Source organism: Leptopilina heterotoma, unplaced genomic scaffold (assembly GCF_015476425.1).
Source record: "Leptopilina heterotoma isolate Lh14 unplaced genomic scaffold, ASM1547642v1 Lhet_23, whole genome shotgun sequence".
Lineage (NCBI taxonomy): Eukaryota > Metazoa > Arthropoda > Insecta > Hymenoptera > Figitidae > Leptopilina > Leptopilina heterotoma.
The window spans coordinates 146,140-170,648 of NW_025110948.1; the positions used below are offsets into that span (position 1 = coordinate 146,140).

At 31.3% G+C, this 24,509-nt stretch overlaps 1 protein-coding gene across 5 annotated transcripts in view; it reads right to left on the reverse strand.

The window, feature by feature from the left end:
* The window catches only part of LOC122502470 (GRAM domain-containing protein 2A-like), a 54,990-nt gene that overhangs the window by 26,033 nt on the left and 4,448 nt on the right, over positions 1–24,509 (reverse strand). For 3 of the 5 annotated variants that reach the window (XM_043612542.1, XM_043612541.1, XM_043612540.1), the window contains exons 2-3: positions 22,544–22,649; positions 17,396–17,593 (exon numbers count right to left, since the gene is read on the reverse strand). In XM_043612542.1, coding sequence (XP_043468477.1) covers positions 17,396–17,593; positions 22,544–22,551 — 206 coding nt within the window. In that variant the 5' untranslated portion in view covers positions 22,552–22,649. Of the gene's footprint in view, positions 1–6,305; positions 7,577–17,395; positions 17,594–19,171; positions 19,601–22,543; positions 22,650–24,509 lie in introns of those variants that run through there. The other 2 variants (XM_043612543.1, XM_043612544.1) reach the window with 2 other exon arrangements.

Consider the following 24,509-nt stretch of genomic DNA (forward strand, 5'->3'; position numbering starts at 1 on the left):
TACTAAAATTCATTTTGAAAATCATGCATCAGTTTTCGTTATTCATCTACTGTAGTAAGTGGATTTTTTCGACACAACGAAATTCTACTAATTTATAAGCACAGCATGTCTTTTTGAAAAAACAGTGTCTCTAGAATTTTGAAATCCGTTGAAACAGTCCATTGTTTCCTTTAAATAATTTATTCACATTTAAAATACAATAGAAGAGAAAACAAAAATTGTAAGAATGGTTCAAAAATTGTAAACCTTTTTTTAAATATCAAAACGATCTTTATAAACTCTGACGATCTTATTCCTACGCAACTTTTCGAAGCATTTAACAATAACACACAATCGACCTGAATTATTACCATTCAAGGAATATACTTTGTGACAAATTTTAATTCATCATTGTTATTTATCTATTAGGTATTTAATGGAATAAAACTAGCAATGAATCAACACATCTACATACATTCTGCGTGAGACTGATTAAATATCAAGCAATTGTTGTATGCTAACAATGCCAAACATTATTCGAAGTCAGCTTCATTTATTTTGTACATACCTACAAATGAGATTTTAAAATATCAACGAACAAATATAGTCAAATAAGGAAATTAGTAGTGTAAAGAAAATAAAAGGAAATAAATCTTCTACTATCGTCAAAGATTTATTTAACCAAAAAAAGATTGAAAAATGAAAATCTTAATTTTTTTTTGTTCAAATCTTTCTGTAAATTTTTCTTTTATTTTGTGGTTATTTTAAAAATTATTCCATTGCAAATTGTTATAATAAAAACGTAAATACGGTTTATTGGCTAATGACTTCGAATTAAGTGACTCATTTCTTAACGCCCTTACTAAAAACAGTTCCGTGAAATATATCTATGCAAATTAACCAAGTAAATAGAGAACCCAGGTGCGAAAAGTTGGTCGGGCCATGGTCGCGCCGACCAAGTGGATAGTCGTGCCGACCTTGGCAACCAAAGGTCGGCCGAACTAGCGAATTGTAACACCCGCCGTCCAGTGGCTGACATGGTCGGGCCGACTATGGCTGCCAAAGTCGGACCGACCAGGGGTGCCAAAGTTTTGCCAACCATGTGAAAGAATGTCGGCTTGACTTTGGCAACCATGGTCGTGCCGACCTTGGCAGCCAAAGGTCGGCCGAACTAGCGAATTGTAACACCTGCCGTCCAGTGGCTGACATGGTCGTGCCGACTATGGTTGCCAAAGTCGGGCCGACCAGGGGTGCCAAAGCTTTGCCGACCATGAGAAAGAAGGTCGGATTCACTTTGGCAACCTTGGTCGTGCCGACCTTGGCAGCCAAAAGTCGGCCGACCGATTGCAAAAAATTATTAATTATTTATTATTATTATTAATTATTATTATTCATTATTTATTTGTTTATTGTATACATCTTAACACTAAACGCAATCTTACACATAAATACAAATTAAAATTTCTAACGCTCGCAGGAATCGAACTCGCAACCTAACGCACCGAAGTCTAACACGCTAACCATTACGCTACGCTTACATGAAAGCCTAAGAACAAAAATGATTTTATAAGCTGCAACTTCAAACTGACCATCGGCCCGACTCTGGCCAAAGTCGGCCCGACCAAGTGAAATTAGGTTTTTTGCACTCTGGCTGCCATAGTTTTACCGACCGTCGGCCCGACTCAGGCCAGAGTCGGCCCGACCAATTGAAATTAGGTTTTTTAAACTCTGGCTGCCATAGTTTAACCCACCATCGGCCCGACTCAGGCCAGAGTCGGCCCGACCAACTAAAATTAGGTTCTCTAAACTCTGGCTGCCATAGTTTTACCGACCGTCGGCCCGACTCAGGCCAGAGTCGGCCCGACCAAGTGAAATTAGGTTTTTTGCACTCTGGCTGCCATAGTTTTACCGACCGTCGGCCCGACTCAGGCCAGAGTCGGCCCGACCAATTGAAATTAGGTTTTTTAAACTCTGGCTGCCATAGTTTAACCCACCATCGGCCCGACTCAGGCCAAAGTCGGCCCGACCAACAGAAATTAACCTTTTTAAACTCTGGCTGCCATACTTTAGCCGACCATCGGCCCGACTCAGGCCAGAGTCGGCCCGACCAACTAAAATTAGGTTCTCTAAACTCTGGTTGCCATAGTTTTACCGACCATCGGCCCGACTCAGGCCAAAGTCGGCCCGACCAACAGAAATTAACCTTTTTAAACTCTGGCTGCCATACTTTAGCCGACCATCGGCCCGACTCAGGCCAGAGTCGGCCCGACCAAGTGAAATTAGGTTTTTTGCACTCTGGCTGCCATAGTTTTACCGACCGTCGGCCCGACTCAGGCCAGAGTCGGCCCGACCAATTGAAATTAGGTTTTTTAAACTCTGGCTGCCATAGTTTAACCCACCATCGGCCCGACTCAGGCCAAAGTCGGCCCGACCAACAGAAATTAACCTTTTTAAACTCTGGCTGCCATAGTTTTACCGACCGTCGGCCCGACTCAGGACAGAGTCGGCCCGACCAAGTGAAATTAGGTTTTTTGCACTCTGGCTGCCATAGTTTTACCGACCGTCGGCCCGACTCAGGCCAGAGTCGGCCCGACCAACTAAAATTAGGTTCTCTAAACTTTGGCACCCATAGTCGGCCCAAACTTGGGTGGAAACAGTAACCAAAGTCGGCCCGACTTTGGCTGCCGACCTATTGGCAGCCATAGATGGGCCGACCTGGGCCCGACCTGCCAACTCTGGCGGCCGACCAAAATTCGCACCTGGGAAAGAACACAAAGAATAAAAATAATCAAATAAGAGACGAGATTGAAATATTCTCTCTTTGTTCCTATCTCCTTTGAAATGCACACAAAATCAATTTGTCCGGAAAAAGGTAATTTCCTTTCGAATTTTCTCTTTTATTTCTAAATATTTATACAGTGAAATTTTAATGTTAATGAATTAAAATTTGTAATTTTAATATTTAATGAAGAATATTATTTTTTTTGTATTTTTAATTTCTTTTTTAACCTCTGGCTCATAAGTAGAAGTACAATTGGAGTACCAAATTGACTTGTTGCCAGAATGTTTTAATTTAATGCAAAATTTATAATAGGTCATTTTATTCGTTTTTTCATAAAGAAAAAGAAGAAAATAGCGTTTCTTGTTTTTTCATGGGACAAAAAATATGGTCACAAAAAGTTACAAAAATGAAAACATCGAAAATTGATTTTTCCAAAAACTACTTTAGTCCCTTTTGAATACTAAATATTTAATTAATTAAATATTTTAATATTAATTAAAAAAAACAATACAATATGATTAATTAGCGAATGCATTTAAAATTTTTAATGTAAATAATAAGATTGTATAACAAAAGATTGCTGATCTCGCGTCGTGTATATTTAATCATTCGGCTATTAATTGATAAGAAAAAATTATAGATAACAATCGCGCCAACAGCTGCAAAAGTTTTATCATCTTCATAATCAGATTATACATTTGGAATTTTTTTCTTCATCTAAACGAAAAACAGGTGTTTTTCTACGAATCAAATGTGTGGACCAAAAATAAATCTGATATCAATTTTTTATCAATAATTTTAACATCTGAAATAATATCTATTAGAGTATTTTCAATTTTTCAAAAGTATTTAAAAACTTTATTTTATTTACCTATTATTATTTTTACTTTATTGTATTTAAATATTTAAAAATTGTTTAAAAATGTTTAATTATAAATATATCCTGAGACGAATTCTATATTGAAACTTCTTTAGACTTCTATTAATAATATTATTAAGCTTGTCTGGCTCAAATTATTGTGCTCAAAATTATTATTGAGGTAAAAAATTAATTTTATCATTATCGAAAATATGGTGGGGGGATTTTTTTGCAAATTTGCAATTTGCAGTGTCATTGAACATTCATAAGTTTGGAGCACTTAAAGTTGTGGTGATAAAAATTGGATCATGGTCAACTAATTTTATTAGTGAAACCTTGGTGTGTAACTTGATAGTGTCAAATAGCAGAGCAGAAGCCTATAGAGAGGCGAACAAACCATTCTTCTTATCACTATTCAAAACAACTGCTGGGGACAAATTTTAATTTGCGGATATAATATATGTTTGCAGAAAGAATCTGTAATTCTATAAAATACAAGAGGAACATTTACTGAAACATTTTGTTCGGTTTAGAAGAGATGAATAAAAATTCTCTAACTGTGCTGATAAAAAATAATTTATATTTTAATAGAAAAAATTCGAGGCTGTTAATATTGTTATTATTTGCGTAGTGTTCTTGAACTGATGCAGTAACATTTTTTAACTAATTTTTAAAATTTTTTAAACTAAAAAGAAGTTCTAAAACATATGCTGCATAAGTACCACTTGAATGTTCGTATGTTACACAACAGTTACAGAACTTTTAACGAAAAATTAAACAAATAATTTTAATCATAAGTTCTAACTGAAGTTCTAAAGGAACATTTAAAACATGTTGTACAATAGATGCAGAATTGTTGCAGCAAAATTCAAACAAGTAATTTTTAATAGAAGTTTTCATTATTTTAAATCTGTTACACAACAGTTGCAGAACTGTTGCTACAAACTTTGAGAACTAATTTTAAAAAGATCCAGATGTTATGTTGCAGCATTATAATATCGAAGTAATGTTTCTAATAGTTCTGCAAGTTTATATTTTGTACGGAATAAAAAAACAACATTGGCAAATTTTGTTGCACCATTAGAATATCCTAATAATTTTGTTAATTGTGCTTCAAATTTAAGAATAAATTAAACAGCATCAGAAAATGTTGCTGCAGCATTAGAATGTCCCAATAATGTTAATAATCAAGCTGAAAATTTTGGTAATGCAGGAAATGAAAAGCACAAATATCAAGAAATGTTGTTGTAGCATTAGTATGTTGCTAATAGTTCTGCAAGTTTATGTTTTGTTTGGAATAAAAAAAACAGCATTAAAAAATGTTGTTGCAGCATTAGAATACCGTGGTAATGATGCTAATGATTCTGTAAGTTCAGAAATAAAAAAAAGCATTAGAAAATGTTGCTGCAACATTAGAATGTCCTAATTATGTTGCGAATCATGCTGAACATAGAAATGCAGAAAATAAAAAGCAGCATCAACCTTAAAAATGTTGTCGCAGCATTAAAAGATCGTAGTAATGATGCTAATAGTTCTGCAACTTTATGTTTTGCATGGATTAAAAAAACAAGATTAGCAAATGTTGTTGCAACATTAGAAAGTCCTAATAATGTTGCTAATCATGTTGTAAATTATGGTAATGCAGGAAACAAAAAACAGCATCAGAAAATGTTGCTGCAGAAGCTGAACTTTTAATGTAGAATCAAACAACTAATTGTACTAAGTTCTAAATGAAGTTCTAAATGAAAATTTAAAATATGTTTCACAACAGTTGCAGAATTGTTGCTGCAAACTTTAGGAACTATTTTTAAAAAGATCTGGAACTTATGTTTCATCGTTATAGTTACACAACAGATGCAGAACTGTTAAAGAAAAAATTAAGAACTAACTTTATGAAGAAGTTTCAGAACTTATGTTGCATTTTAGTGGCAAAACATTTGCAGAACAAAAATTAAAGAAAAAAATCCTAAATACAGTATTAAAGCTGTATAAAATATTTTTGTATAAAATATGTATTGTTGCAGAAACTTGCAGCATGCTTCAGTTACTGAATTCTGAAACTATTTTGGAGCAGGTTCCAAAACTTATGCTACAAGTCTGCTGTATAAAAAATGCAGAACAATGTTAGAATGCAAAACCAAAAGCAGAATTTAACAAAAAATCATAATCCCCTTTTTTGATTGTTCCAGAACAATATTAATAAATTACTGGTATCATTATTACTGCAAAATTCCGGATCTAATTAGAACAAGTGTTCCTCTTTTGACGCAGTAGTGGGACAGCTGTTTTAGAAAGCTATACTGTAACTAACTATTCGGCAATAAATGCATAATATGGCACAATATAGTGCAATTAAAGCATCGAGTTACACAACATCAAAATTTGTTTATTTGACAAACGCTAAAAATTAGTTTTCCTCAAAATTGTTTATCACAAAGATTCTGCAAATCCCCAAAGAATGGTTCGGAAATAATTGCGAAGTCATCCATAAAAAATAATAGCCCCAACAAATTTCTCTCTTTCCCAAACAAATTTCTTTTCTTTAAATGTACAAAATTAATTCGTCTTTGTAAATTTTCCTACACTTTCTTTTCAACAAGTAATTGCAGCATTTAGAAAGCCAACAATAATCATTCACTCGTTTCATTCCTCATCCATCATTATATTTATATTTAATCTAATTACCTTTTGGAGCGTCTATTTTTTGAATCCTCTCGTGATCCAAAAGCTTGTACAAAGCACAGCATTGTATCTTTTTTCGATGATGATGATAATGATGAAGATATTATTTCCCCACTGAGAATCGATTCAGTTCTCTCGTTTGTTTTGCCCGGCACGTTAACGTGCACGGACTCTTTCTCACAAATCGACACTTTTTTTTTTTAAACAAAAAACACGCTACAAAAAAAGGAACACGAAATTTTTTACTTCAAAAATCCCCTTGAAAAATCAAATCAACTCTTAATTTCGTTGTTTGCAGTCTTGTTGTTCTTCAGAATTGCGATTCATTTCTTTTAGAAATGATCAAAAAAAAATTTTTTGAAAGGAAGATTAATCCATTTGGGTATGAAATGATTATATGAGGATTGTACATGGCACAACGGTTACTGGATACAAAAAAGAATTCTCCTCTTTACGGTTATCAATCGAGGAAACCTGTTGGGAACAGGTGGATGGTAAAAAGTCTGTCCATTCCAAAATGGCGTCCTAGCAACTACTTATCTTCAAGAATAACAATCCTTAAGGAAACATTTCCATAAACAGTAAAATCCTGATATTGAGGATGATTATAATGTTACTAATCATAATAGATTGATAATATAATTCACTATTGACATCGTAAGTAGTAAATTTTTTCTTCTTTTCTCACAAAAATTCGGATTATTCGCTTCAAAATCAGTATGATATAATAGAAAATATACTATATCACATGTTTAAATTTATTCAGTAGAGGACATTGGCCCGGATTCTATTTTTCAGTTACATTCTCAATTAGCAGCTTCTTTGTCTTTTGACTATTCTCTGCTCTGCGACATTTCAGAGTATTTTATTTTTGAATGTAATAATATCAAAAAGGCACAATAAAACACTTGATGTGAATATCCTGCGAGACTATCAGACTATTGATTAGGCTCCTTGCTTATGGGCAAGTCGGCACTCTCTCAAAGGGGAATCCAGGAAGTTTCTTCCTCCATATTTGTAGGGCTGAGTAAAAAATATAATTTATGAATGAATTGTATATGTGTCATCTAATCAGATGAGACATTTTTTTTGACTATCGATAAACTTAATATTCTTCTTTTTTTTATAAAAATATTTGTTGAGATTGAAAGGAAGAAGAGAGACACACACACACATACACACACAAAGGAATGACGGCACGAATCGATGTCTCCCGTGTGGATGTTTGTTCAACACTGGCATCAGAAATTCAGAGTAGAGGCAGACTACTACAGAACAGCAGGAGAGCTACATGGTGTGCTCTCGATTTAACTAACTTTCACAATGCGCATGTGTCGAAAGGTGCTGTTTACACGGCCATTCAGCTCTGAAAGACTCAACCAATCGAAACTATACTCATCTGGTGTGTATGGAAAGGTCCCTTGCCTCACAACTTTTTACAATATATATATAATATTTCCGTAGTAATGTTCTTCATTTCTGAGAAAACTTCTCTTACTGCTTCTCTTACTTCTCCTCTTAACTTCTAATTCTCTATAATGATTCAGAAAATGTTTTTTAAAAGGAGATTTTACTTAGAATTTGCATTTAAACTTATTTTTATTTTTCTTTTTGTTTTATTTTATATAAATAATACTCTTTGTTGTATAAAGAGTCGGTTACAATTTTGTTTCCGGCATTAAAACACTTTTGAATAACATTAAAAAAGAATATTGTGAAACCGGAAATTTTTTTTGTACCCACATTTTAAAAGCTAAAATTGTGTAATGTCGTTATTAATAAAGCAATTTTTATTTAGGATCAATAATATTTCCTGCAGCATCTGCAACTGCAGTGCAATATTGCAAATATGCTCGCAAATATGGTATTAAAATATTGTGCACATGTTGCTAGTAAATCTGCAAATTCAGGAATAAAAAAACAGCATCAAAAAATGTTGCTGCAACATTAGAATCTGTTAATAATTTAGCTAATTATGCTATTTCAGGAAATAAAAAGCATAAATATCATGAAATGTTGTTGCAGCATCAGAATATCGAAGTAATGTTGCTAATAAGTCTTGAAGTTTTATGTTTTGTACGGATTACAAAAAATAACATTAGCAAATGTTGTTGCAGCATTAGAATGTCGTGGTAATGTTGCTAATAATTAACAGCATCAGAAAATGTTGATGCAGCATTAGACTGTCCTAAATATTTTGCTAATTATTGTACAATTTCTGGAATAAAAACAACAGCATTAGAATATGATGCTGCAACATTAGAATGTCATAATAATTTAGCTAATTATTCTGAAAATTATGGTAATGCAGGAAATAAAAAAGCAGCATCATCATTAAATGTTGTTGCAGCATTAAAATATGGTAGTAATGATGCTAATAGTTCTGCATGTTCAGGAATAAAAAAAACAACATTAGAAAATGTTGTTGCAGCATTAGAATGTCCCAATAATGTAGCTAATTATGCTATTACAGAAAAATAAAAACCATAAATATCATGAAATGTGGTTGCAGCATTAGAATATCGAAGTAATGTTGCTAATAGTTCGGCAAGTTTATGTTTTGTATGGAAAAAAAGCAACATTAGCAAATGTTGTTGCAGCATTACAATTTCGTGGCAATGTTGCTAATAATTCTTTAAGTTCGTAAATAAAAAAGACAGCATCAGAAAATGTTGCTGCAGCATTAGAATGTGCTAATAATTTTGCTAATTGTGCTACAATTTCAAGAATAAAAAAAACAATAGAAAATGTTACTGCAGCATTAGAATGTCCTAATAATGTTGCTAATCAAGCTAAAAATTATGGTAATGGAGGAAATGAAAAGCAGCATCATCATTAAATGTTATTGCAGCATTAGAATATCGTAGTAATTATACTAATAGTTCTGCATGTTCAGGAATAAAATAAACAGCATTAGAAAATGTTGTTGCAGTATTAAAATACCGTGGCAATGATACTAATGATTCAGTAAGTTCAGGAATAAAAAAAAGCATTAAAAAATGTTGATGCAACATTCGAATGTCCTAATAATGTTGCTTACCATGTTGTAAATTATGGTATTGCAGGAAATAAAAAGCAGGATCATCGTTGAATGTTAAATGTTGTCGTGGTAATGTTACTAATAATTCTTCATGCTCAGGAATTAAAATAACAGCATTAGAAAATGATGCTGCAGCATTAGAATACCGTGGTAATGATGCTAATGATTCTGTAAGTTCAGGAATAAGAAAAGCATTAGAAAATGTTGCTGCAACATTAGAAAGTCCTAATTATGTTGCTAATCATGATGTATATATGGTAATGCAGAAAATAAAAAGAAGCATCAACGTTAAATGTTGTTGCAGCATTAAATTATCATAGTAAAGACGCTAATAGTTCTGCAAGTTTATGTTTTACATGGATTAAAAAAACAACATTAGCAAATGTTGTTGCAACATTAGAATGTTATAATTACATGTTAGCATTATAATGTTGCTAATCATGTTGTAAATTATGGTAATGCAGGGAATGAAAAGCTGCATCAGAAATTGTTGCTGTAACATTAGAATGCCCTAATAATGTTTTCTAATTATGAAATGCAAAGCAGCATCATAATCAAATGTTGTTGCAGCATTAGAATACTGTAGTAATGATGCTAATAATGTTACAAGAACAGGAATAAAAAAAACAGTATTAGAAAAATTGCTGCAGCATTAGAATATCCTAATAATGTTATGCTAATCATGTTATTACAGAAAATAAAAAGCATAAATATCGTTAAATATTATTGCTTCATTAGAATATCGAAACAATGTTGTTAATAAGTATGCAAGTTTGAGTTTCGTGTATGAAATAAAAAAACAACATCAGAAAATGCTGTTACAGCATTAGAATACCATGTTAATGATGCTAAAAATGCCATAAATTAAGGTTAAAATAAATAATTAAAAAATAAATAAAGCAGAAAATGAAAAGTAGCAAACGACAACATGAATCATTTTGTCGACAAAACAAACACCAAACATGTTAGGTAAATTAAAATAGAAATTAGAATTCAATAACAAAAAATGGAAGGCAACAGAAAAATTGTCTATAGATAAAAAAAGGTGTAACATCCTTTTAGAAAAATTACCGCTACTTCTAGGAAAGCATATTTATGATCAAAGATTTCTAAAACCCTGCACATCAAAAATGCATTACCTTTTTATAAAAATTAACAAACTATACAGTTTTTTTTTATAAACACAACCTTTCATTATTTCTAAGAAACCAATTTTTAAATTTGTTTTCAAATTACTACTGCGAAGTCTAATAAAAAATATATTTGTCACGCACGAGAAAAACATTCTTTTTATGTGTCAAATGACACAAATTCTGTAAAGATTAGATGCGAGTAAAATGTATAAATTCTCACATAAATCGATAAATCTCTAAGATTACTAATATTGAAAAATTTTATTCCATGAAGTCCTCTTCTCTGATAAAAGTATATTTACCCTCAATTGTATAAATTGTATCTCAGCAAAATTTTACGAATTTCTCCGCGAAGAATTATTTTATTTTTGCCATCAAGACAAGTGCTATTTTTCAAAAAATTATATTTCATCTTTGTATTAAAAAGAAAACAACACTGAACAGAGAAAGTGAAGAAGTGGAAAATTTACAATTCTTGATAATTTTAAAAATAGAATATAATATTCTACATGAATTTTTCCAAGTAATGTTTCTTTTATTGTCTTATTATTTTCTCCTAAAGAGAAAAGATGCTGAGTCAGATTTCCAATTTATTCTAACCCTCATGATGAGGGGGAGAGAAAGAGGAGTGAATCATCCCACAGTATGGAAACGTGTATGGAATAAATGATGAAAAATAAAGATTATAACTAATATAAAAATAGTTTTAATCAAGTGGGTTTAGTATTTTTTCGATTCTACGCAGTAGTTTTTGTAGAATACAAAAAAGGACTTGTTCATTTATTTTATAAAAATTATTATTTGAAAAGCTCGATTGATATACCGTACTTGTATTTTCTATAAAAATTAATCTCCTGGATGCAATACGAAATAGAAAATATATGACAGGAAATTAAACTTGATTCGATTTTCAAGCATTTGTAGGTCAAACGTCTCGAGTATGTAACTGAGCGAATTTTCGATTTGTTAAAATAAAATAAATTTCTGTGATTATGTAGTATAATAATATAAATAAAATGAATGCTAAAGTACAAAAGCAAATAGCAAATATTTACTCATTAGATCTTCCTGCGAATAATAAATAAATAATATTTATTTTTTCGTATTAACAGAACAATTTTTTTAATTCGAACAATTTGTAAAAAGATGATTTATGAAATAGGGAGGATTCTAAATGACTTTGAAAAAGGATTTTTTATAATGGAAAAGATTATTCAAGGCTTTTTTTAAAAAAAACGCTACACTTTATTTGGTTTTGCGTCATTTGAAAATGGATTGATGGAGGGTCAAAATACACACGAAGATAATATTTGTATACTGTATACTAACAAGTTATTCCTCAAGATTAGAATCAAGAGTTGAATATATAAACATGTATACCTATATATTATACATACACTTAAATATATTAAATCTCAAAGGTATAACCGTTCTGATATCAGTTTCCCTTGGTCTACTGATATATATTCATCAAAACCATTATCCTAAACTCAAAGCTAGTGAAATTTTCATTTCATTTGAAATTTTAATGACGATTGTACCGTTCGCCAGAGAGTGGACACGGAACGGACACTAAAAACAAAACCTTTTATATATAATCTAACGACAAGATACAATTCTAGAGAACAACTTCCTTCGAGTAGAGATAACGATAAACGAATATATACAAAATTACAAACAGAGATTTTTGGTTGAAAATTTATTTCTTTTAGAGAATTCGAGAGAATTGAAAAAGGGTGTTTTTCCTTTCCTAATTATAGATGATATATTTGAATTCTATTTTCATAAATTCTATATTTCTATATTCTATATTCGTAAGTTTGTTTTTCTAAAAATAAAAAATAATTCTTAGGATAACTACAAAATATGCTAAGGATATCTTTAAGATATCCTAAAGATACCTCTAAGAGTTCACTTTCGAAAAATTAAAAAATTAAAATACTAGTTGAAGCATAATAAGCATTTATTTTCCATACTTTATTCCCTTAAGTAAACCTTTCGTTTTATAAATAAAACCTAGACAAATACTTTGTCTTCTAATATATAACACTAAATAAAAAATATATATTTGTTCTAGATTCCACTAAAAAAATACATTACTTCTCTTGGAATCAAAATAACAAATAATAAATATTTTCGTTATAAATAAATGACTGTGTTATTAATAAAACGTTTCAAACGTTTATTTTAGCATTATTTTAAAAAGAAAATCGAATAATCAGCAAAGAAAGTTCATAGATAAGAATTTTATAAAATATTTAAATAATTCTATTTTTTGATAGACTATTATAGATTTAGAACGTAATGTGAAAATATTCCCCACCAATTGTGCGATTAAGTTCCGCATATAAACAGTGGCGTGATTGATAAGATTTTTTTTTATTGTCAACGCCTCCTACAATAAAAGCTGTCTACAATTCAATATTTTAGCATATAAAAATAAAAATGCATCTTCACTATTTCCAATTGGAAAATAAAATATTTTTTTGCGTAATTAATATATATTATATGCATATAAATTTCAACATCTAGTAAATTAACTCGAAGTGACTGTTGACACTTACGTAGTTACGTAACTAATTTCAAATCGTATTACACAAGTCCTATTTTTTTCATAAATAAACAAAAATTTCATTGTTTAAAAATGCTAAATAGACACTATGAAAAAATTACATAATTATTTCAAGCGGATAATTAACACAAAATGTTGCTAATTATGAGGATATATTTTTCTTTTAAATTTATCATATATACGTATAATATATGTATTTATAGGAAATAATTATTGTCGATTAATTAATGAGAAAGAGACTTTAATTTTCAGATTAATAATGACTTGTATCGCATGACTGTTTGATTAGAAAAATTGTTGAAGAACGACATTATTGTAATTATATCTGACAGATAACGTGACCCCATGGAAGCCTAGCTCGATAGTTTGAGGATTTACGTCACATAGTAAATGGCTTCCTATCACATTTCGTTTACTAGAAAATTGGATCCTTTCTCTCCAATTGTTTCTGATAAAAAAAAATACATTTTATAATAAATTTAATGACGTTTTCAACATTTAAATCAAAAGCTGATAGTACATGTAAATTAAAATGCAAATTTTAAAAATCCGAACATTATGAAACTCAGTTAAATCATCAAATGTAAATTTCAGAAAATATGATTTTCTATTAATAGAAGATTACTCTGACGAAAATGAAGTCACAGATCCCTGCATCGACATGTTACCGACACTTTTTAGCTCAGACTCAAACCATTTTGGGAGGGGCAAGTAATATTCAGACTGTGATGCTGAGGCGGATATGACGTCACATCCGCCTCGACATCATGATCTGAATAGCACCCCCTCCTTTGGAAAATTCTGTGACGCCATATGCGCCTCAGCATCCCCCCAAATGGTTTGAGTCTGGGCTAAAAAGTGTCGGTAACATGTCGGTGCAGGGATCTGTGGATAGAACTGACACATTATATCTTTTTATATTCCGATTAAAAATGCAAATAATTTTCACATGGGAATCCATTAAGACTCCCAGATAAACTGATGACTGTTTTTTTATAAGGGAATCCACACAGATTCACATACGCCACATCTTATGGATTGCCATGTAGAATAGTTAGTTTTCATAAAGGAACTTATATGGGTTCCCATAGAAAATGTTAATGATAGGATAGTTAAGATAGTTACGGGTTAGGATCCCATACGGTTTTCGATATTTTTCCAAATGGTTTCATATTTGGATTCCTATATGGGTATCTTTTTAGCGCTTAGGGACTTTTGGGAAATCTGCTTACAGGTACCTTGGATTTCGCACTCCAAGCTTATGTGGTTTTGGTACGACAGATTAAAAATAATAGTAAAAAGGAAATAAAAAAACAAATAAAACATATAGCTGGCGATCTACCCTCAACCTCGACCCACTAAAAACCCGTAAAACTTCTTTTGGAGCACCTTTACCCATCCTTGAAACTGTCGTAAGATTTTGCCTTCAAGAGTGGCGCTCCATCTCTGTCGCAAATACGACTTTCTCTTTTTGTTACTATCTTTTCTTATTTACTTTTGGTCCTTGCGAGAGTCATCTTTGCTTCCTCAAGGGCTGAAAGAAAGACTCCGCAGACTCCATTACCGGGAATATGATTCACATTTACCTTATCGCCATACTTTTCCTTACAAAGAAAGCAGCTTGGGCTTCTTTTACAGTTTGCGAACTTATGATCGACTTCTCCGCATCTGAAGCACGCGGTTGATGTGCTCGCTGCCTTAAGACTTTTTTCCAATAGGATCCCAAGAGCGTATTTGGCAAACCCGTTGTGTTGATTGCAGTGGCAACCAGTGCTATCATTAACGCGTCTGCGAAATATGCTTTTAGATCCTATTGGAGAAAGGCCTTTACAATCTCTTCCTATGTGCCCGTCATCAAGATACCGATGACACCTTATCACTAGAACTCTCTTTCTAATGAGGCAGGACATAAAACCCACATTTATTTGACTAATATTTTCCAATTTTTCCGCGTCTTCCAGGTTGATGACAACAACAGCGTTTGTTAGGTCCTAGGACCGTTACCTTCCTGATTACCTCTGAATTGTTAAAGATGGTAAAGTTCACGTGACAACCTGGAACCAATAAGCGCGACATCAAGCTAGCTGATCCAGGTTCATGTCGCGCCTATTGGGTCCTAGGAACATCACCTTCCTGATTTTCTCTTGATTGTTACAGATTTTACCCAGGACTTTCTGGACTTCGTCACGTCGTTGGCGAACTTCTCCTTATCTAAGGAGTCTTATATCTTAATGAGAAGGTCTCCCTTCTTCGTGGGTCTTAGTCCCAACACTTGTGTTTGGCTGACTTCTGGATTAACTTCTAATTGGAACTTTCTTAGCACGTCCGCATACGTAGGGCCTCCGGCGACACTAACTGTCATCATTGACGCTCTCGATGACCTATCTTTACTACTTTTTCTTAGCTTCGACCCCATGTCTTTCACCTTACCTACAGACGTTTTAAGAAGTCTTTTCTCCTGCTTCTTCTTTTTTGAACCTCTTGCCGAACTTGCCAGTCCAGAAACTCCACCGAATCAGCTTATTGTCAGTCTAGAAGTCATCTCTAATCAACTACCAGTGTTCTACGAGTTAGTTCAAAAACCATCTACAAGTTATAAGTTAATCTTCATTAATCAGTCCTATCATCGCTAGTGCATTTAAATTATTGTGGAGACATCGCCTAGAATCTTCTGCCTAAGAAGTTTCAACTTCTAACAACGTGCCTTTCTCTGAGTGCCTTCTTACTAATTTGGATCGTAAAATAGTAATAGCCCGAGACATTCGACGCCTAGACTCCAAACCGCATCTTTGGTTAGCCCGAAATCTCTTCGACAGAGGTTCCCTTTTACTTTTCTAGTCAACGGAAGTGTTTTCCTGGGTCATCGATCCCAGGTTAAAATCAAGGTATAAATATTTTAATCGCTCATAAACAATCTCTTCTATGTAATAGTTCCCTCATGAATTTTAATTTTGTTCCAGTAACCCAAAATAAGACATCTAGATCTATTCTCTCTTTCTATCCATTGAATGAGGATTTAAAATAAACTGTCAATTATAACTAAAAATAAAAGTTTCTTCTTTCCATTAAACCTGTTCCTTAAGATCTAAGCTTTCCGCTCTGTGAATAAATCATGTGTTGGATCACCGATGCAAGACAAATTTAATATATGATTTGGAATATGTTTTGTTTCTATGACATAACATTGTGAACACCCATTTTGAGGAAGGGTAAAGACCACGAAAGGTGCAATGAAGAGTAACAGAGGGTCGACTATGTAATTTGATTTCACTTTGATTTCGTATTCGAATTGGCTTTGACGTCAAATTCATTTTAATTTAGAATTTGAATGTACTTTGGCGCCAAATTCATTTTAACGTTGAATTAGAATTGTCTTCAAAATGAATTTGGCGCTAAAATGAATTATAAATATATCTATCATTCTTTGACGGCAAAGTTAATTCGAATTCCAACCTAAAATGAATTTTAACGTCAAAGTCAATTCAAATTCGAAATCAAATTACATAATCGACCACCAGTTTTGTGTTTTATTTTATAAACAGAAAAATATTTGTAGGAATCATTCATCCTATATTACGTATGAATGTTTTTAGGGGCTAGGGAGGTACATACGCAAATTATCACCTTTGAATTACCTAAAAAAGTGAATGATTACTTTCCTTATCTTGAGGGGGAGCACGAAATAAACGAAGCACGTTAGACATAATATCAAGCATAACTGATAACTACCCAATTCATAAATTTCACCTTCATTAAAGTTATTGTATTTCCGATTCGTTTGTAATCCACCAAGGATTTTAACAACTAAATTTGATTATCATAATTTTAATATAACGTCTATCGGAGTAATTACTACTTTCTTATTGAACAATTTTAGAAAAGCGTTAGTACAATATAGCATCTTGATTCCTATTATCTTACAGAGTATCCTATATGTGGTGTTAAGAAATGTGGAAACCCACATGGGTATCCTTATAAATTCGCAGTTTCCGGTATGTGTAGTGAATTTAAAGAGGAGACAAGGTTTTTAGTGGGTCTTTTAGTTTCTTTTTACTCATGTTATTCAGTGTGACGTATTTCCATAGTAAAGTCTATGGGGCATATATCGCATATGAAAAAACCCTATATGTGAACCTATATAAATTTCCATTTGAATTATAGCAAAGGGTTAAACGTTTTAAATTAAATAAATATTTGAAAATATCTTTAAGTCGCATGGGAACCTATATAGGTTTCCATTTAAATTATAAACTTTAAATATAAAAACTTATATGGTGTGAAATTTTGCTTGTTTTTGTTCGCCGCAATAAAAATCTATACATATGATTGAAAATCAATAATTACTCACCCATCGACGCAGGATAAAGATTCAGATGAATCTTCCGGCTCCGAAACTTCCACCTTGGGGATTCCGGTGCTCTTCGGCTGTGTCTGACTGCGTCCTAGACTTTGACCTTGAGAATGACCTACATGGCGATTCTGCATTGTCGAAGAGTCATCGCTGTCACTACTTGGCAAGTGCTCCGTGCCGACCCCAGCACGAGGTCTGAAACAAAAGTCATAAAATATTAATTAAAACCCATACCTAACCTTTATAAACAAACTGAAAAACTATTAATAAAAATAAACAATTTGAATGTAAGTAAATTTTTATTTATATATCGAAGTTAAATACTGTGAACAACATATTTTTCTTAAAAGTATCAAATTGATTCTAAATTGGATCAAATTGATACCAAAACTTTGAACCAATTCATGATTTGTTTCCAAAACTTTGGATCAATTTATGATTTGATCATAAATTGATTCAAAGTTTTGGTATCAATTCGTTACAATTTGATACTTTTAAGTTAACATTGTTAATATAATTATTTAAAATGAAAAATTAGTTAATTATCAATTTATTAAGTTTTGAAGAACTAAATTTCAATTATCTAATTAATTCATATAAATAATTGTAGCCATGGTGACGTGACACTCCCTTTGGAAAACTGCCCTACTTATTTAAGAAAAAACCTTCAGAATTTTGCATTTTAATTAATTTATTTAAAAAATTAGCTGTTCATCTAACCCTGTAAAGATCATGGACAGACAAGTTTTTAAGATATCGTAAAAACATGAAACTATGAAGTCCAAAAAGCATAAAAAAAGAGGTATAAAAATACCCCAACGATTATCTTTAATGTATTTGTTTTTCTTCTATCTCCTCACGAGTATTTTTATGTTTCAGAAGTTCATTGATTTTATGTAACATATGGTTTTAAGACAAAACATTAGTTACTCCACTGACCTTGATTCACAGCTTGTATATTTCTAAAAATAGCGAAATATTTTTCAATATATTAGTTTTCTATTAAGTGAAGAGAAATTTCTCATCTGTTAAATAAAATTATAGCTACTACAGAGAAAAATAAGAAAAATACTTCAATTTTTGCATATAAACTGAAAGAATTATTTTTCACATTTAAAAGTAGATGCGGCATTTTTTATTAAAAGTAATGTAAATATAGAAAAAAGTTTCTTTGAGTCAAATTTATTAAATCGATTCTAACTTTTTGAATAATTAAATAATGGAATATTATAAAACAATGCTTAAATCTAAGTGAAAATATATGTTATAGTAGAAATTGAATTATCAACTGGTAAATATATTAATATTTTTTTTTCATAATTTTCAGGTGAAACGGTATATAATAATCGCAAAGATGGCGAAATGCGGGTTACAGATAACTGATCAGCATGCACTTCCGGTTATCAGCTGTTTGAATGTATAGAGGCGGTCATTGATCGCAGCCTTTCACATAATTTCACACTAAATCATTATTTAGAAATAAAAAAAGAATGAAAAAATATCAGTGTTTTTATAAATATTTTCTCTTCAATTCTCTCTAAACAACGAACTTGTTTCTAGTTCAATTGAGTAAAAAAACAAAAACACCTTTAAACAGTGCAACTTTCTTTGTGTCAATTTCACGTTTTAAATTAAACTGACATATTAAAAATTGTCAAGAAACATTGACATTCATAAACTATCATCATTTGACAAATTTCAATGATTTTGCCATTCATCATTTCTCCAATTTGTCTCAATTGAATTCTACTCGAAAAAAAAAATTCTACCTACGTTGGGCTGTTGTAGTTTGTGGTCCAATAGAGAGGCGCCACTGTCCTGCCTTATTTCCTCCGAATGCAAGAAAAAAGTATCTCTTTTCTTTTCAATTTTTTAACACTTTAACGTAATTGTCAGCATTTAAAATTTCTTCTATATTATTCCTGAGTTTATGGAGAATGACGAGGAAGGCAGAAAACTATTATTAGTACTGGGAAGTCTGTCAAGTGATGAAATTCGTTTCGTCACGTGTTTTCTATGAAAAATTCTCTCTTAATATTGCGAATAAAGATGAAATTCTAATAAATAAATGTTTTTAAATGAACATTGAATCACAATTTTAATTTAGTTTTAGGAACACGATTTTGTTTCTTTTAATAAAATAAAAATGAAAGTCTCGCACTTTAATTTCCGGTAAGAGAAATATGACGTGCAATCAATGTATGATGTTGACTGCACTTTTCCGCCTTCGCTTTACTTGTCTGACGTCGGTCCCTCGGCCGGGCTCGTTAAAGTATTTGCGACTGCGCTGCCATGCGCTGCACGAATCACCTATTGACCGACTACATATACTAAACTTATAGAGGGTGAATCTATCACTTTTGACCCCGACCCCTTGACGATCTATGATCTACCATTCACGTAATCTGTTCTCCGACAGATTTATTCTCCGAGCTTTAACATGTCTACCGATTTAGTCGATAATCGATTGAACTTCATTATAGAAACAGTGGCAGGGAATTTAGGATCAAAGATTAATTGCGGGATTGTATAAACAGTGTCATCTCAAAGTCCAGGAAATTTATGTCCAATTCTAATCCTGATGTTCCCAGGGTAATTAAAGTATGAAACTCGACTTTTAAAATCAAGTCAATAAATGACATTGTGTTGAAAATATTTTTTTTCTACAAGTGTCCTTAATTCCTTTCAAGGGGAACTTCAAAAATAGTCATCAACTTCATTAACCGGAATTTTAATAACACGCGAAGCAATTAAATTAACTGACAAACATTTCCATCAAGGAGGACATCAATACGGTGATATAACGACTGTAAGCCCTAGTGTCTGGAGTATATCTGATAATATCATCTAGAAGCTTATCTAACATTGATTGATATTACAATTTTGCTAGTCAGAATGGAATAAATGATCCAAGAAAATTCACTACACTAACTATAGTTTTAAAACGAACAACCTACAAATATCCTTCTAATGAAACTGAAAAATTAACGACGTCAAATTTAGATCGGATTCTATCATCTATACTTGAACAACTTTCAGGAATCTGCAACTACCAGAAATGTAGAGATAAGAGATTAGTTTGCGGAAATGATAACAGGAAACGGATCTGGAACATTAGAAAGAAATCTTATGGAATGGAACAGAACACGAACTTGAAAATAGAGCTGATGACGAAAATCAATGTTCATTAACATACAAACTGGTTTAGCTATCAATTGCATAAAAAAACAGATGGGATGAAATAAAACAATATACAAAAATTCCAAAACACGTTTTGAAGAACTGTTAAGAAAATGCCAAAAAAAATCTTACCTTCAATATGGCAACCAACATTTTAAGCAAAAACTTGATCTACCCATGGGCTCCCCCCGCTGGCACCAATACTTTATACAAAAAAACATTGTTCTTGTAACAGAACAAACTTGCCTCAAAGAATTCCCTCACGGTCTTCCCTTTTTTTAGATACGTTAATGACATATTAACTGCAATACCAAAAATCTTGAAAAAAGAAAATATTAACACTTCCTTCAAAGCAACAAATAATCTTTCACAAATATTCACTAGCAATAAAGACAAACTAACAAAATTCCAATATAGCTTATTCCATTCCTTGCAATAATTGCCCAGGCAATTATGTTGGACAAACAAAAAGATTTCTAAAAAACCGACTCTGAACACAAAAGAGACTATGTAAATCCACAGGATAAACGAACAGCACTAACAAAACATATTGATAAATATAACCACACCTTTGACTTCGATAATACAACAATTTTAAATAAAACTGAATAATATAGAAAAAGATCTAAACAAAATGTAATTACAGTTATTAAAAATCTTGAACTTAATTTCAAATCTAGAAATAAATTTCGAATCAAGAAATGAAATCAGAAACAATTAAAAATTAACAATTTAAATAAAAAAGCATCATGTCACTAATGAAGATAACATTTTTGCTTCAAAATTAAAATCTACCAATAATTTTCTTAAAGACAGTCCTAAACTATTTTCAAAAATTCTGATAAAGGCAACGTTTCTGTTTGTATTAAAAAAATCTGATTATATATCTAAAGCCAACACTACTTTCTGATCCACGTACTTATATAGAAATAACTGGAAAAAATATATTGACAAAATTACAATCTGACACTTATAAAATTCTTCAAAATCTTAATTCTAATTATCTTAAATATAAGTATCATAAAAATCAATTAACTATGACAAACACTACGATGGTCAAATTTTATGTTTTGCCAAAAATTCACATAGAAAATGTACCTCTCCGACCGATTGTCTATCTTGTGAACAGCCCAACGCATTTTTTGGCTAAAACTTTATACAACGAATTAAAATCTGCAATTCCTTTGTCTAAATCGCACAATTAACAATAGCTTTGAATTAAAAGAAATGCAATCATTTTTAGAACTTGTTGAATTTTATCCCCAATTACGATATGATATTTATGCGTCATTTATAAAAAAGAGGATATACATATTTTATGTTACATAAAGGAAGCTGATGCATAAATGACTGAAACCCCTTAAAATCTCGACTGTTTGACAATGGCCTATTAAAATTAAATGCATTGATTTAAATATCTTCTCAGGCAAAGGGACGGAAAGAAGGGGTACTCCACGAGAATCTAGGTTACGTTGCCTGTGAAGTTCAGCTTGACAATGAAATCTGCTAGGTGCTCAGTTTTATCGATGAACTGGAAAAACATGAGATGAATGGATATCTCGCATGTAACCCAAATTTCTACAAATTACTTGCCACTGTCTTGATGAATGACAATGGGGATAAAGTTTTTTTTTCACTTACAATGAATTGTTTTTTCTTTTTTATATTAGTTTTTGCATTAATTTTAGGAAAATGTGTACTTTCTAAAATTGAAAAAGATATCTTTGATTATTTTTATGTCTGTGAGAATTGGAATGGTATCAAAAGTACCAAGGGGTAAGGTTCTTGCTAAGGACCGAATTGATTAAATATATTAATAAATTAAACTTTTGTGCTAGGAGTGTCACATCACCCATGGAATTAGATTGTAAAATATTGTAAAATCATTTGTATAATAATTATATCTACTACTTTAAATGCAACATTTTGATTAATTACTTTAATTATATAATTTTAAAAACCAACCTTGGCATTGATACAACGGGACATCCTAGTTGAAGTAAATTTTTAGCCAGATATTCAGGTATTCTCAACGATCCTCCGCTTCGTAGTTTTGTATTTAATTCCTCATCTGTAACCAGACATGTTTAAGGTGTTTTATTTAAAAAGGACATTTATCTCGAAATTGTGTGAAAGTGATTGTAGTGATTACATTCATTTTACTATAGTTTACTTAATATTATGTACGGAGCCTTCAAAGTTTGGATGTTGTGATACAATTTTACAATAGGTATAATTTATAAATATCTATTCGTACAAAACAGTAAAAACTTTTTGTTCCCTTCAAACCGAGCCTGTTGAAATCAATCAGAATACGTTCTATCTGCTTGTGTTCTTTACCACAATGTTCAAATTTTATTAATGTTATTCCTTTGCTAACTACATTAAAAAAATCGTTTATTTTAAAATAAAATTATTAAAGTGGTTCTTCTTTAAAATTTCGCGGTAGTATACAGTTTTACAGTGACACTAATTCTGTTGTCAAAAATTTCTTTCATAAATTCCGAACGAATACCATTCTGCTTCAATTCCAAAGAAATCTTATGTAAGATTTACTAAAATTAATTAAATAACTTTTACTTTTGTATTGACAGGCAGAACCATCAGAAAAGCAATGATACAAGTTTGTTAACTAATTTTCTTATAAAAAGATGAACAGATGCTGAATTCTGATCCAACAAATCTGATCGTTATTATTAAACTGTTACCGATAAATTAAAAATGTGTAAATGTACATTTGTTGATTATTCCAATATTGTTTTTGTATTGAATCCTGAATGCTAGGAAGATAATTTTAAGAAAAACCGCCGATGGCTATAAACTGTCTTGGTTAAAGATTTTTTTAAAAGTTTTTAAGAAGATGCTTTGACTTTTGGCTATGAAGTGATGTTGCTGTGGTTTTTTTGACTTGTTTGACCCCTATAGGAATAGATTTTAGATTTTTTAAGCGTTAACTTAAAAGTTTTGATGGATTTCACAAACACAAATGTTATGACTTTCGTTGTGATTAGTTAAAGTGCATTTTAGAACAGGTGTCTGATCTTCTTGAAACATTAATTTAAAATTTTGATGGATTTCACAAACACAGATGTTATGATTTCAGTTGTGATCAGTATAAATGCATTTTGGAACAGGTGTTTGATGTTCTTTAAACATTAATTTCAAATTTTGATGGATTTCACAAACACAAATGTTATGATTTTCATATAAGTCTATAACTTTTGTTATATTATAATATTGTTCATGATTTGTCTAAATTTAAAATTTACATATAAAAATCTATTTTATCATTTAAACAAAAAAAATTGATTCAAAGTTAATATTCCTCATTCATAGTGTTTTATTTTTACATAAGAAATGAACAATATTCGTATTGTTAATATTTAAAATTCAATAAAAAGTCATTTGAAACTAAACTGATAAAATATTTAAGAAAAAGGATATAGTATGATTAATTTATATGAATATGTCATTACGTCAAGTAACTGTCGAGAGGATTACTAACGCTATATAGAAGAATAAAGTAACTCGACGCACATGTTTACAGGTGGCATTACCTTGGACTTGAAACTCTTACAATGGCATATAACTTTAAACCGTAATTTTTCCAATTAAAGTACACTGATTTCTTTGAAGAAAAAAATTAATTCAATTTATAAGCTATAATCATTATAACAAAGAATTATTTCACTTAAATTGAAATAAAAGATAAAAAGAATGTACAAAGGCATTCATGTACCTTGAAGATTTTGCTTCCATACTAATTGGAGACTTGCAAATAAATTTAATAATGTTTCATAGATTCTGGCAATTTGCCGCGCAATCACATTGGAAATTTTGACATTTTATTGATAGAGAATTTTCTAAAAATTATATTTTAGCGTCATTAGACTACATTAGACTGACAATGGCAAAAATTCTTTTGTAAAAA